The 16712-nt window shown below is 27.0% G+C and overlaps 1 protein-coding gene across 1 annotated transcript in view; it reads left to right on the top strand.

Moving 5' to 3' along the window:
* Positions 1-16712, top strand: part of LOC126899228 (tetraspanin-2A) — a 48935-nt gene that overhangs the window by 26449 nt on the left and 5774 nt on the right. Inside the window, exon 2 of the mRNA XM_050673844.1 lies at positions 473-670. Within this exon, the coding sequence (XP_050529801.1) occupies positions 473-670 (198 nt within the window). The remainder of the gene's footprint in view (positions 1-472; positions 671-16712) is intronic.

Here is a 16712-nt window from a genome sequence, read left to right as displayed (position 1 = left end):
ATAGAAAATATTTTTAAACTCATAATACAAAATTTGTAATACAGTTTTATATTCTTATAAAGAGTACATATAATGTTTTAAAGTGTACTAAAAAAAATAGTTCCTAATCTATAATATGTCCACTTTTTTAGGAATAATAACATCTAAACACAAATATTTCATTATTAATTTAGTTGTAGAATTTGAATTTTTTTAAATATAGCTCTGAGATACAAAATGTATCATAAATAATAAAAATTAATGAATAATATTTGATTAGAGTAAAAACAACATTTCCAACTTCAAAACATAAAAATAACAAAATAAAACGTAAATATACAAGTGTACCGAATAAAGTTACTAGAACTTAATTTAGCGTATTTTAAGTTCAAATATGATTTGAAAGGAAATTATATTGTCAAACAGAATTATTTATTTAGTGTAAAAATAACTTTTAGACAACTTAATATATATATTTCTTACATGTTCAAAGATTGCTGGTGTATTTTTGCTGGGTTATGTAGTATACACAAGATTGGATACTGTTCTTCAAGAATGGATAGACACGCTTCAAATATGGGATGTCTACATTGGACTGTATATTCTAATCTTTGGATCCATTATTGTAATATTGGCACCATTTTTGTCATGTTTCTCAGTTTATCAAGAGATCGTTCAATTGCTAACTGCTGTAAGTAATAATTATTTTTATTAGGCACAAAAATTACTAGAAATAAGAAAATTTTTACTAGAAAAAATAAAATATTTATTTTAGAAATTTTCTTCAGTCTTAAATTTCAAATAAAATGTACTTAGTAAATTCAAAATTGTTGATGCTTTAATTCTCGCATAAATTGTTAATTGATGATCAGTTTGTATAAGTTATAAGACTAAAGGGTTCAAGTTCAACCATAAGTACTACTGACTAACTACGTTATATATTTTAACAATCGAAAGTTTCAGAACCGATCACACTAAGTTTATATAAACATTAGACGTTGCAACAGGAGTTTCTACGCCACAGGGTCGGATACCTCCAAAATGCGGTCGCATTAGTTATTAGGTAATTGTAGAGAAAGTGTAGTTTGAATAGTATAGCAGTATAAAATTAAGGATACTTCTTGTATACATTAGTCTTCTTAATGTTAAGACTGTTTCAAACTACCAAATAGTTAATAGTCTAATGATTGGTGAAAATGAAATTTGAATGCGATAAGAAATGTTTAAGTCACAAAATAACTTTTCCCTAAAAACTTTGAAAGGATAATACCATTAGAAAAGTCAAAATACAGGAAAACTAGAGTAGGTGAAATGTAATAATGATTTAAGAATAGAATTTTGTTTTACCTGTTAGGATACAACTATAAATGAGAACTGTTGAGAATAAAGGAATCGTGTTATGGAGTAATTGTTAGTTAGATAATATGTTGGTTGTATTCTAAGAAAATATCCATCAAATGTTTTATCCGTATAGGTGTGGTATTTTCCCATACATACGCCTTTGTATGTTCATGCAGACAATACACCCACATCTCGAACATACGCCAACACTTTTGTGTTTACCTCCCGACTTCTGGCGGGCCATTCATTTTGATTAAACTCTGGTGATTTACGACTGAAACGTTGAACGGGATGCCGAAATCTTGGGTTTATGAAGAATTACGGTTTTGCGCTCAGACTTGGCCGGTATATAGGAAGTTGACGGCGCTGATAAATACAGAATATGAGGCAGGTGGACACATGTTGCGGAGTAAGCACTATTGACTTTGGTTATTTGATTCCATAGAAATATTTTTTAGATAACTTGAGAGGATTTTAAAAATATCACAGGAAAATAAACATTTTATTAGCGATAAATTTTTTGACCAACTACTTTAATGTTGTAGTAAAATAGCTTTTTCAAAAAGTACAACACCAAAATTTATAAAACCCTATTTACCTGGTGTTAAATGAACCGTTTAATACACCGAGCATGATCAGTAGCAATAGTATTTTTACTATTACATACGTTGTGCTCCAGACATAAAAATAAATCAAAACTTTTATTGCAATGGTCTTAAAAAATATTTTAGTACATAGAAATATGTACATAAAATAACACAATATAAAGATAACTAAAACCTGTTGGGAGCCATCTTTATTTGATGAGTTATTTGAGAGAAGAAAAGGGTGTTGACTCATAAATAAAACATCTAAAAAAATTAAAAGGCATGTAATTTCTTTAAATGATAACATGCCCTACGTCTATCCTCGGAGAAACCCCATGGAGTGAGTCGAGTGGTTGTTGTTATAGCGAATGAAACATTTTTGAGCAATAATTTTGCGAAATGTGCTCTACTATGTTGTTTTACGTTAATCTATAACATGTTTATTGTTTTAAAGTTGTGATCATTACTTTAACTAAAACGCCAAAAATATATTAAAAACAAAATATTAATAATTTATTGTTGTTTTGGTCCTAATAAAAAACTTCGTTGAAAACAAAAACACAAGTAAATGTTCACTTCTATTATACTCAAATCCAAATTTAACACAGACACAGATATTTTGGTAAGCACTTTTATAAATACTTATTCATCACTAGTATTTAAAAGTTCATATTAAAACTTAGTAGAAAATATTACATTTTGTTGGAAAAATTATGTTAACTTAAATAAATAAATAATTTTATGAACTTGTGAATATTCCAAATAGTATAATGTGAAACAGTGCTAAAGTAATTTAACTTGGATAATCAAATACATAACAATTTTTGTAATTTATCTTTTTTATGATACAGTATGATTATAAAAAATAAATAATGTTTTTTTAAAAAAACACATTGATAATTTTCTATTTTTTATAACAATAGTAAATTTCAAGAAAAAAAATGTGTCAGGGTGTTTTGTGGATAACTCATGATAATTAAATAGGAATAAGTAAATATTTTTATACTGTTAAAAGAAGAATACATAAAAAAATTTCGTTACAATAGTAATCAATTTTAAACTGTTCCCTAATTTATTAAAATTTAAATATTAAAAGTTTTAGACAAAGTCAGAGAGGTAGTTAAATTCAATTATGTTTTATCATTATCAAAGTTACTGTATAAAAAGTAAAAGATCAGTATTTCCAAATCACTTTCAAAAGTTTAGTTAAAAAATATATAAAATAATAGGTAAATACCTAATATATTTATTTAAAAAAAAATTTATTAATTCATAAACTTATCAAAAAGTTATGCAGTTTTAAATAAAAAAAATTGAAAAAATGTCGAAAATTAGCGATTTTTAAATTTGTAATTTTTTTGAAGACTTACCATTGAACGGAGAACGAGGAACATTTTTTCAATTTTTGAGAGCAATTTCTAGGACAAGATACGATTTATGATCTTTGGACGTATCGTTGATAGGGTCAATTCGGCGAGAGCAGAGATAAAGTGGCATAGAGACAAAAGAAAATACAACATAGTAAAATTAATACCTTCTCAGGTTCGCATCGAAGTTAAAAAATTGAGTAAATCCGTATAAAAATTATATTATACTATAGATAGGTTATTTAACATTACTTAATAAAATTATTTCAAATGATAATTAACAATAAAAAGGCCTAAAATATTCATTTAAAAAAAAAGTTATTACTATAAAAAACATAGCTCAAAAATACTATTACCAATTGAAAAAATTAAAATTAAATGTATACTCAATGTGAATATGTCATATATATAAATTATTATGAAATATTGATCATAATTTAATGGAAAATTAAAAAAGATTTTTTTGAATCGTTAATAAATTATATATAATAATTGTACATATTGAGTTTAATATTTTTAATAGTTTTCATTTTAATTAATTAATTAACCACAATTGATCAATTTTTATTATAAAATTATATATTTTTATTATTATATCTTAAGATATACTGAACTTTTAAAAAATAGGGTGTAATCAATTTTATATGCAATTTAAAAATAATATATAATTATAAATTACTTACCATATAATATTTAAATAAAAAAACGTACTAAACATTAGCATTTTTACAATAATTAATACACTATCAATCATTTTTGTAGACGCAAATATACATAATATATTCAATTTTGAATTGAAATTCGGGTTCTGATTTATATAATTAAACATCATAAGTTTGTGAAATAAATTTCTAGATATTACAATGTTTATGGATGCAAATTTAATTATTAGCTACTGAAAATGAGTTTTATGTATTTTTCAACTACTCCAATTAAATAGTAATATACATAAATTTATTCGTGGAATCTCTGACCAATATTGTTAATAGCTGCAAAGGATATTTAAATCATTTTCTCTGATTTTAATCTTTGTTCATATTTGTACAAAATGTATTTCACAATAACAAAAAACAGCGCATTATTCTAACCATGAATAGGTTGTAATGTAACAACTTTTTTGTGCTTTCCTAAAACTTAAATGTCATATTTCTTAATAAAGACATTTCTTTACACTTAGGACAAAATATTCAGAGCTGTGTTCGCCTGTTGTTGTCATTGCGATCGATGCCAGTCGCTTTATTGATTATATTATGTATGAAGGTAAACGTATTAATTATGCATAATTGGTACGTTTTGGTCAAGTATCGACAAAAATTGCCGATACAATTCAATATAAATTGTAATAATTAAAAAGTTTTTAATTTTAAGTTTTTTAATCTAATCGCTTTTCACGTGCAAGTACATATATATTAAAAATAATGAATTACAAACTCTTGAAAATAAACATGACCATACTATAAATAATATTTGCATTCAGTGTTGTTGACTTTTATTATACTTTTGTGAGACCGCAACATTTGTAACAACACAAAACGCGTCCACCGAGAAGTCATCATCGCCATGAGTTGTGTGATGATAATATACAACAACCGTCATTCGAATAGTTGCCACTTACAAGTTAGCAGCAACTACAAATTATATGAGGACAAGTAATATTGAACACCGGCTACATATTTCAAGCGCAATACCTTTTTATCCGACCGCTATGTCAACAGGTAGGGAAGGGCAAAAGTTAGACAAATACAAATTGCTGGCAGTTCAGTCGATCGGTCAGCGCATAACTCACTTTCTGAATGTCATTTCACGTCGTTTGCTGCTGTACAGTTGCTCATAACCAGTTCAGGGGGGGGGCAAATTATAAATTCAATGACTCCACACATAATGAGTTTAGTCGACGATGAACGAGTTTATCGAGTTAAAATTGTTAAGTGCCAAGATGTTTCAGATGAAGGGTCCAAAGTTTTCCCTGAGACGTCGACGATGAGCCGGGCGGTCGTGGTGGTGGTAACGATACCATTACAAAAGGCTTCCATTATAAGGCGGACAGGTATGCATTATAACGTTGTAGAAGGTTTTTTCCTCGTCTTCTACTTAGGTATATTGCATCCCTCAGAAAGCGGTCTCTTAATTATTTTAATGGACTTTTGGCTTGATGTTCCGGTGTAATATTACGCTACAAAGACTTTAAACCTACACAAACAGTGTGGGTATAATGTAATATTTATACAATGCCGACCGTGACGAGAGTAACTCGTCTCCACCGTGTGTTACGCGGAATTCATCTTGACGAAGTCCGATATAAGAATCGATTTTCAACAATGATCAGATTTGTTAATGATTACGGAGTACAACGATTGCGGTTTTATTGGAAGCTCTTTTTGATTCAAAAATCATTACAGTTATTCCTCGCAGTGGAACGTAAATCGAGACGATGTTGATCCCTATCTCGTTAGCTCACTGTGCGCGGGGCGACTTCGGCGTCAGATGCGTCGAGATTTTAAGTAGACTTTAAAGTTTATACATCATTGCCGTGTTTTTCGTAAACACTTGAATGGTGTTCACAGTAGTCTGGTTTAATACTTTCCACGAGGGCAACCGCATGAAAATTAATTAAGGTTTTCGCTCTCGCAGCAAAATATAAGTGCGCATCCTCTAATAGTGGTTCAAGACATGAATCTAATTTTAAGCTAACTCTTGCACGGGCAACAGCTCTGTTCCGCCCGCCAAACACCTTTATGCCGCTGCCAAGCACTTTCAGTAAGTATACATGCCGTGTTCGTTTTGGCATAATAAATAGCTATAATTATGTCGCAAGAATACATTCGCAGAACTGCTACGCAGATCAAGTAAAAGGGTTTTTGATTCAAAATTGAAACAGTACACTTGCCTCGCACGGACGAAACTCGACATTTTAATATTTTGTTTGCAGTTCATCGATTTACCACTTTACCTTATGGCTATAAAAAAATATTCATCGGTTTTATAGGTGATTATTAGCGACTGCCATTTATTGTTTTTATAAATAGTTTTAGCTTATTTAAGTATTAAATGATTACTAAAACGCATTAAATAATGTCATAAAATTATAAAATATATGGAAATGAAGCTAAAATAAAAACTGATTTCATTTATTAGTTTGAAACACGCGAGCAATATTTTCAACATTAATTAAATATACTGGAGTTGCATACTTATCTAAAAATGATCAAATTTGTCGAGTATTTTGTACGACGTTTACAAATATAACTTATTATAATATAATAGTTTATTACTATAATATTATGAAAATAATTAAATGCGAGTAATTTATTGTTAATAGTATAACGCTCTAGACATTGCAAATTCCATTTATAAATTTTAGAGTTTTTTTTTTTTCAAGAGGAAAACTAACGGTGACATAACATACATGAATACATGATATTCTTATAGAGTATATGTAGTTCCAAATTCGCTTGATTGTAAAGGTGCAATGAGCCTTCGTTAATCAACAGTTTCCCTATTTCCCACGTCAAAGCCACCTCCGTTGTGTACATTTTCACACTTGCTTTTACCGACACTTACGATCTAAATGGGAATCTCTTTGACCGCAAGCTTTCGTTTACGTTGCAACATACAAAGCAGTTATAGGGATTATATTATTATTACTACGACCGCAGGCTTCGTTTTATCCCAAAGGCCAATCTAAATGATATCAACACTAAAAAGAGGATTTCTAACAAAAAAAAAAAAGGGAAAAGAAAGAAAACCTAAGCGACTAATTTTTTTTTTTTGAAATACAAAATAAATGCGAGAAAATGTTTCTTTCATTAGCATTTTTGTTTACCAAACGTGACACCCTCTGGTTATGATCACTGATGATTGCCCTTCCATCATTCCACGCTTATAATAATTAAAACGCCATCTTAGAAAATATGCAAATCCTTCGTCATATCTTTAATTATGGTAAACGATTTCCAAAAAATTATAGCTAGACAAACCATATTTGATTTTTATGATCATATAAACTGCGCAAAAATAACTGTAATTATTTCTTACATCCCTATAGAATTTATTAATACTAGGAAACTATCTCTACGTATACAAGTTAATTATTTACGAAATTTTAGCTTTAAGATAAAATTATAATAATGTTAATTGTACAATACAATAATAGAGAGAAAATAATAACAGAAATACAAATGTTAGTATGATACATCAGTATACAATTAATAAAACAGCTATAAAAATAGATAACACTGCAAAACAAATGAGAAACAAGAAAGTTATTGGATTATTATTATAATTATGGTTACTTTATTCTAAAGTAATTAATACCAGTCAATAATTAACCCTTTTCACATAATTATATAAAAAATCGAACGGCGTTTTGTGTAGGCAAAATAACATCATGAAAGAATTCCGTATCAAAACCACTGAATCACCTATTAGACTTTTGAAACTAAATAAATACATTTTGAAGTATATTTTTGGCTCTCTGAATATTTGTATTTTTTTTTACTGCATAACCCTAGTGTAGTCGGTCTGTAACTTAAATCGAGGAAAAAATAATTTGTTTGGTAAAACTAAAAAAAAACTATTACTGGATATCATGTTTTACTTAATTTGATTTACAAGACTTATATTTTAAATTTATACAGGTCTAGTTAAAGTTTCTCGCTCGACGAGAACTGAGCAACGGCCCATGGAAAATATATCGCCGTATCGAGAGATATGAGGCCGAAGTTTATATAAATCGCCATCGTGGCACGTGACCGTGTGTTTTATTTCTTTTAGCTGACGGCTACTGAATAATACATTGGTACCCTTTTATCGACGTAAATATTTGATTATTACTAACAGTTTAGAAACGCGAGGGAGGAAAACGGTTTTCTGCGTGTAGAACAAGGTTGAACCAGAATGAGTGGGAAATTAAATACCGAGCTTATTTGCTACTTTTAAATCAACAATGTTATATCCGTTTAACAAAATTATTCCACGAAAGCATTTTACTGTGATAACCCTTAGTAATATTTTACCTAATTGATAAATACCTGAGTATAATTTCCTTAAATTCTTTGTTAAAATACAAATCAAATTTCCGAAATTATAGGAATTACACAAAGACATAAATAATTAAAAAAATATTGATTGAATCTATGGTTCTATTAACAACTGGTTAAATTTTCTAAATCATTTCATATCAAAATGTCATTAAATATCAATAAAATCTTAAATACATTTGTTAATATATTAATTTATTTTCAGTAAAACTCAATGAAAAAAAAAATTAAAAATGTAAAACTTCAAAAACACATAGTTGACAATATATTTTTACATAAACGTATTTCAAACGAAATAATTTCTAGTTTTAGAGGCACATTAAATAAAAATTGATTAAACAATGTCATATATTAATATTAATTATAGTCTAATGACATTTAAATATAAAATAAAATTTATTATCTTAAAATAAGAATAAAAATTTAGATTTTTTGAAGGTGTGATAATGTTTTTAGCCCAATTGTTAATAGAAGAATGTGTGGCAAAATGTACTGTTGGGGTGAAATAAAAATCACGTTAAAATAATGTTAAATTTAATTAATAATTATGCCGATTATAACTTATATGGTCTTCAATTCATTTTGTAGTAAATAATAATATGTTCCTTTGTAATTGTGATTTTTGATGTAGTTATCAAATTTCAAATTTATAGCCTAATGATTTAAAAATTATTGTTATGAGAAGTATGAATTTCATCGACAAAATAATTAAAAATTTGTCAAAATCAAAGTAAGCTTATTAGTGTTTTAGAGTACAATTCAGTATTTGAATTTCGTGCATGTGAATTTAAGTAAGTTTCAAACAAATAAAAAAAGTAAATTAACACTGAGGCAAAATGAATTTACTTTATATTATCTTTTAATGCAAAATAGAAACAAAATTAATTTTATTCAATATTGTTATTTTATAAGTCTAAAATATTTTTTTTTTTTTTTGAAGACTAATTAGATTCTTAACTTACACTTAAAAATAAGATTTATATACTTTATAGATAAATTTTTTTATATATATTTGTGCCTTTATATATGTATGTTGCACCAAGTTTCGAAAAAATCACAAGAAAAATTTCACTTATTTGTACCAATTAAATTTTGCACTAACTGTAGGCCAAAATTTAATTTAATTTTAATGTTGATGTACAGATGAAAGTGTGCATTTTTATCCGTTAAACTAATTAAAAATTTTGACACAATGATGTTTCAATGATTTATTTAACTAAATCAGTTAAAAAATTACAGTTATTAAAATCTTATGATGTCCATATTACCATTCTCCTAATTATAGAAAAAGAAAATCTATTTATTTTATATTTTAACAGATACAAGTTAATTTAATAAAATTTTGAAGTTTACATTATTTTACCATAGTTCCTTAGCTATTTTTCTTAAAACAAAAAAAAATATTAATTAAAATCAAATTTACAAGAAAATTAAAAACCTAAAACGATAAAATTAAATTTATCCAAGCAATAATAATCTTTACTCTTAAATTATTCAGTCTATCGAACTTTGTAAGTTGCATTTAATTAATTCAATTAATGTGAAAACGAAAATTGCCTTTATAAATAATTTCCTTTTGTGTAAAAGAAAGAAATGAATTTCCTTTAATCATATTTTTAATACAAAAATCAATTATGTTATAATATATTATATAAGAGCTAAATGTATTTATTTTTGTTAAAAACAAGTTATTAGCACCAAATGATTATCATAATTACTAGGGCTTAAGATTTTATGCATTTTAAAAAATTGTTTAGGTAACTTTAAAAACTTCGTAAAAATTTATCATAAGGATAAAATAGAAATTATTTTGGTCCTTTGGCAGTAGATTATTGCCCCTAGTTATTAGGGTATCACTAACGCTACCATAACTAAATTCGTAATTTATTTACACCGTGTTTTGTATTAAGAAAAACAAATACGAATAATTTTTCATCATTGATCGAGACTAAAACAAAATTACTTTTTTGTATACCTACATCATTGTCAGCAATAATAATTTATCAATTAAATTTCGCTAGCAAATTGATGATCGTCTTTCCGTGTAATTCAAATCTCACGTTTAACTAAATATTACAAAGTTTTCATGGAAACAATTAAATAAGAATTTTTTAATTTACAATTCATTCTTCAAATTGAATAATGAATAATTAAATGGAACACAAAATTTATATAATAGTCATTACTGAAATTATCATACAAGAAAAATGATTATATGTGCTGTAATTTGATAAATTAATATTATAAAAATGAATTGTAATAAATTTTTATAAAATTTCAACCACTAAAATATTTTTCGTCAATATTGTAATACAAAAATAATTTAATTTAAAATAACAAAGAATAGATAAAGTTTTTTTTTATAGATTCATAAAAATTTTAAAAAGGATCCTGATACATTCTTGGTTTCGACAGGATGTTGAAGGATAAGGTAAAGTTAAGCCACCAGGATTTAACAGAGGGGCAAAAAACAATAATGAAGAAGCCATAAAACTCGGAAGGGGTATTATTGCACCTGGATTTGCGACCAATAAATCACGCCTGCCAGCTACAGTAGGTCATCAGTGAGTGGTAAGGGAAAAAAATAAACCAAGTGCCGATAGTAATAAAGAGGGTCGGAAAACGATCCCTAGGAAAAATTTTTCCCTTCTTGCTATTGACCGTTTTTGCATAATGTTTGCGTCAAAATATTATTTCTTTTCTTGTAGGCACTCATGAACTTGTTGTTCTTGAATAATAGACAGCACTTTATTATGAAAGTTAAAAGAAAAAACCAAAATAAATCAAACGGTGGGTAGCTAATCTTGTGATGGCGTCGAATAATACAAATCTTGAATTCGAAATATTGTCAGTGTTTGGCATCATACGTACCCAAAGCCTAAAACTTCTTTGATTTTCCCTGAAGGATTTTTCTCAAACAAAAACAGTTACACGGTGCACGAAACATCGACATGCGACGTTTAATATCACTTATAAAGTTCTTGGCATTTATTTACTCGTTTCGCAACTTTTATACGACAAATGCTCAATTTGTTCTTTAACCCCTTGGATATATAAACACTGTTACATTATATTGCGCGGTTAGGTGGCGGCTATAATTTTGTTCAAGTGAACCGTAAAAACTTTTTGACACAAATCACACACACCAAATATTCATAAGCAGATATTATTGTATTTTTATTACGCGACGTACGTACTTTATCACAAAACGCCTCAGGCATAGGGAAAAACGTACTTTAACACGACCATCCACTTTTGTTTATAGCCGCAACTTCAAAACAATTATTACTGTATCTAATCTGCAATAAACAAAGCGAATGTCTAACAATGACTCACGTAATATGCTTAAAAGTTTACAAAAATTTTACTTCTCAAAAGTTAATTATATCCTATATTCTATGATTAAAAAAAAAAGAATTGTTTTATCTTCCTCTTTGTTTTATATTTTATTGACTTGAGTTTCTTTAAATAGAAACATATACGTTTTTACTAGATTTAAAATAAGAAAATGAACGGTCGATTGCAACTTTGGTACAAGTACTTTCAAAGATATTAGTATTTTTAAGCTAAGTGGAAGGAATAGTGGGGTTTATAAATGCCTAGAAATAAATATAAACAGATCCGCGTTCCACGTCCAGTATTTATATTAAATTGTTAAAAACTTGCAAAATATTTATTATAAAGTTGTTAGTGACTGTTTATTTTTTTAGATAAATGATTTTATTATAGTTAATCTAGTTTAAGACATAAATATTTCCATTTAAAATACTCAAGTTAATAAAATTTTAAGTGGAGATGATAGATATATTTTTTTTTTGGAAAATCATAGAACATAGTATTCTATTAACTTCTGAAAAAAAAAATATAATATGCTGTATACTTTTAAAAGTTAATACGTGATTCATAGTTAAACAACCACTGTATATATTTTGTTTGTAACCAACAATTGTTTAAAAGAATATTTTCTCAGTTTATTTATTCGGTAATTCGACTTCGTACCTCCTGTTTATTCAGAGCGGTTGTAATATTACCCATAGTAAAAACTAAAATTATATTTCCTCGCACAATGTGTCGGCCAAAAAGACTATAACGTAACGAAAACGATGATTAATGGAAACAACAAGTATTGTATACTTGCAGGTTAGCGAGGATATCGCATCTTCCGGGATAAATTACATTGCAACGGTCCATTGTTTTTCACATACAACGCTTTTATGGAATTTGGATAGAACAATGAATTTAACAAATCGTTAAAGTCGAACGACGCAAACTACCCAATGAAATTATTAGGGTTAAAAAATACAAAAAAATATATATGTATATATTTAAAATACAGTAGAAAGTATATTTTACTATACTATTTGATTAAAAAAAGAAAGAAAAATTGGAATCAATAATGCTGATTTTTTTTAAATTAGTATTTCATTGAACTACTTACACTTCTTATCATAAGTTTTTTCCAAGTATTTAGTCAAAAATAAAAAAAATTGATGTCTTTTGTATGAATTTTAATTAAAAACCTAAACTTATAGAAAGATTTGTGTATTTAAGAAACGCATTAGATTACTCATTACGTAACTTACTTAATTAATTTTAGAAATTAAATTTGTCTCCGACTTTAACTTAAGAATACTGGTAAACCATGTAAATAAACGTTTTGACTATCAAACAGTTGTGCATGTTAACCGATGGGTGTGTATACTTAGGTTTTCTTCTCCCTATACCTATGATTCCAGGTCAACGAATTTTAGTAGGTTGATAAGGTGAAGATAACCTTGTGGTAGTTAAAATCAATGAATTTAAAGGGTGGTAAAAGAACTTCAAAGTTGAGCGGGTATTTTATGTAGAACGTCCTTATTTAGATAGATACAAAAGTAAATATCTTATAACTTAACCAAAATAGGTTTCATATTAATTAACTAAATAACATCTAAAAAAATAATAATATTTCTAAGTCAATTAAAGATACAAGTTTATTTATATACATGCTAAATGAGCATATCTTTTTATATACATGCTAAAGTTTTAGCATTTTAAATTGAACGATCAAAAAAATGAATGTAAAGGGCATAGCATTAATTACATATAATTATTATATACTTTTAAAGTTACACTATGACCAAAATTTATTATATACAAAGTCACTTATATTGTACTCCATTCATTAACAAAGTAATATTAAAACTCGCTTTACGCAAAGCACTTAAACTATTTAAATATTAAATGATGCACATGTATAACGTAAAACATTATATAAAGAAGTATGCTCAGTTTATGGAAAATAAGCCATTTTGTAAAACATAGCTTGTTATTCCAAGAAAGCTTCTAAAAGTAGTGGAATTTAAATCTATTCGTTGTTTTATGTTAAGTTTTTACTTTAAAGAACCCCTACTATCAAAAACATTATATAGAAAATTATGCTAATGCGTAATTTTGTGTTTTACTTTTCTGTCTCTTATTAAAATTACCTCAATTACTTATTATAGGCACAGCTATAAAGAGCAGTTGTTCCCGTTTAATTACTGAAGATAAATTTTTATTAAAAAGGAAAATAAAGGGTTTGGAGAATAATACTAAAAAAAATATTTGTGTACACACTCTCTACAACACTTAATATTCTTAACAAAATAAATTTAATTTAAAAACGCACCGAATTCATACAAAGTAATAGACATTGAAAAATTTAAATATAAAACTTTTTGGTAATAATTATAACACGAGAATCGCCAAGAGATGACAATCATTATTTAATAAGATAAATACTTATCCATGTTTATTATTATTCTAATAGTTGTAGATATCTGTGATTTAAAATACATAAGTATTTTGATAATTAAACGTATGATTTGAAATTTTCAGCAAATCGTTTCGTTCAACATTGTCATAAAAAGATAATTATGAAAATGGCATAGTCGTTTAGTTATCACCGAAATATTTAATCGTGTGAAGAATTTGCATATCTGACGGAACAATGATTTATTCGATGACATTTGAGTCCCATGTTTTATTACATTTTCCCTGGGGTATTTCAGTGGGATTTGCAGTTATTGTAATTAAAACTACTGAATAATTTTGATAATGCACTCATATTATTTTCATTAGTGTTACTTTTACGTTGATTAAAGACCCTTTTTCTGTGAAATTGACAATTAAAAGTATTTTAACCTTTGCGTGCACAAAAATTTGCTATAGAAGTATGCACAGGTTTCCCGTTCATTATCCTTGTGTTGCGTTTTGGTATTTGTTGCCGATATAAAATATGATAAATAGTACATTATGACGTCGAAAACGCTGTTTTGTATCACAGACAACCCATTGTCCAATAAAGCGTTGTATAAATCTTAAAATATGGAGATTCCTCTACTCATGTCGCTTTTATGTTATACTATCCATACCCTTCCCCTAAGCGAGGATTTTAAACATATTCACTATAGTTTGAAATTTCTCATTATTATTTATTTGTTCGTTATTACCATCAGGATTTTATAATAACAATAATGTTGAAAAAATAGTTTATTCCAGTACTGTATAATTATTAAGAATTCTCTTACTATTTCTATTAAAATTTATATCCACAATATTTTTATACCTAACTGTTACATAAAAACAAAACCCTCGGGTCAAAAATTTTACGAAGGTTGTTTTATAAAAATAAATCCCTCATAAATTTTATATTACTTCCTATTAATTTTAAAAATACATAGTTTGAAATTAAAAATATATTTAAAATATTAATTTAAGACTGAACTGTATAAAAAATATTAAAATCCACAAAGTAGTATTGATAATTGTTGTTTTCATTATTCCCCAAAAACGTATACATTTTTTTTAGTATTTTTTGTGGCTTAATGAGTTAAACATTTTTTAATTTTTAGTGTAGAATTTAAATTTAAAATGTATCTTTTATTTTAAATAATATTTAAAGCCACAAGTGATTCTTATAATATATTTTGTTTTTAATTATACATAAAAGACTATTGTAAAACTGTTTCAATAGGATATAATTTAAAATTTATTTTAAAACTTACTAACATTCAAAACATTTTTTTGTTGTGTAAATTCATTTAATTTCGTTTGTGATTTCAATTTAAATTTAAGTGAATTGAACTAACCTCAAAGAATTTGTTCACATTTTCTAGTTTGAACCATTTATTCGTTTTCAAATAAAATAGAGAAAATACGGGGGTTTCAGTATAGTTAGTAGTTAAAAGAAACATTAAAACCAAGTTTTTATTACAATTTCTATAATCTTTAATTCCATTAGCTAAAAGAAAAACTATAATATAAAGGGAGAATGATAATTTGTATCCATAAGAAATTGAATTTAAGTCTTTTGTGTATCATTAATAGCATTTACTATTATAGTTCTTACTATAAAAGTTATAATTAAATTGGTTTCCATAAATTCTGAGTTTATCATATGTTTGATAGTGTTTATTATGAAGTAATTTTATTAATCACCGCAGAATACCGATTTATTCATTGCAACTATCAAATTAATGTCAACTAAATTGTGTAGATATTTACGCGTGACTAAATAAAACGTATCAAAAGTTGTAAAAATGAATAAAACTAGTATGAAATGAACCTGTACAACATTGTGGTAGTACTGATAATTTGTTTGTTTCATTCAAGTAGGTTTCACTCGAGAAAAACCATAGAAACAAACAGCCACAAGAGGGTCCTAAATCTTACATTGTAAATACACATCTCAACTCTTATTCTGAGCGCTGCCTTACAATATACTGATTTCCTGTAGTTTTTTGAGTACGTCATGCATAAAATTTGCACGAATCTGAATAAAACCCATTTTTTAAGTATATATTTATCGTGTTTTGGCAGAGAATTCTTTCCATTTCACACGGTTATTTTTAATGGTCCCAACGCATTAAGAATTTTACATTAAAAATAAGAAAAACTTAACAATCTATAAATCTCTCGAACACTACGTGGTAGCACACATAAAGACAAAAGTATGCTACAAACGGAGAGCGAAATAGTAGAAAGGAATAAAGTTGTTTGAGAAAATTTAACATTCCCCACAATCTGACTTTAGGCGAAACGATTTAAAACACCGGCTAACATTTAAAATCGGCGGTTTTAAAGAAATATAGAAAACAACGAGTAGCCATTCTCCCTCAACACTCTAACACTATCAAAACACTCGTAGCTTTTTAATAAATATGTTTCAAGATGCCATGAACAAAAGGCATTATTACGTCCTGACAGTTTATTTTGCGACTCGAAAAATACTTTTTGTTCATTGTTTCATAAAATTCCGGTTTTATCAAAATTTATATTGCCAAACTTATTTCTTTATTTATACCATCATTTTAAAGGAAACCGTGACAATTATTATGTTTATAATTATAAAACACTTGAATAAAATTAAGTTTAAG

This window comes from Daktulosphaira vitifoliae, unplaced genomic scaffold (assembly GCF_025091365.1).
Source record: "Daktulosphaira vitifoliae isolate Bord-2020 unplaced genomic scaffold, ASM2509136v1 Scaffold_1, whole genome shotgun sequence".
NCBI lineage: Eukaryota > Metazoa > Arthropoda > Insecta > Hemiptera > Phylloxeridae > Daktulosphaira > Daktulosphaira vitifoliae.
The sequence above is the reverse complement of the archived record's forward strand: the minus strand, read 5'-3'. Positions and strand labels throughout refer to the sequence as shown.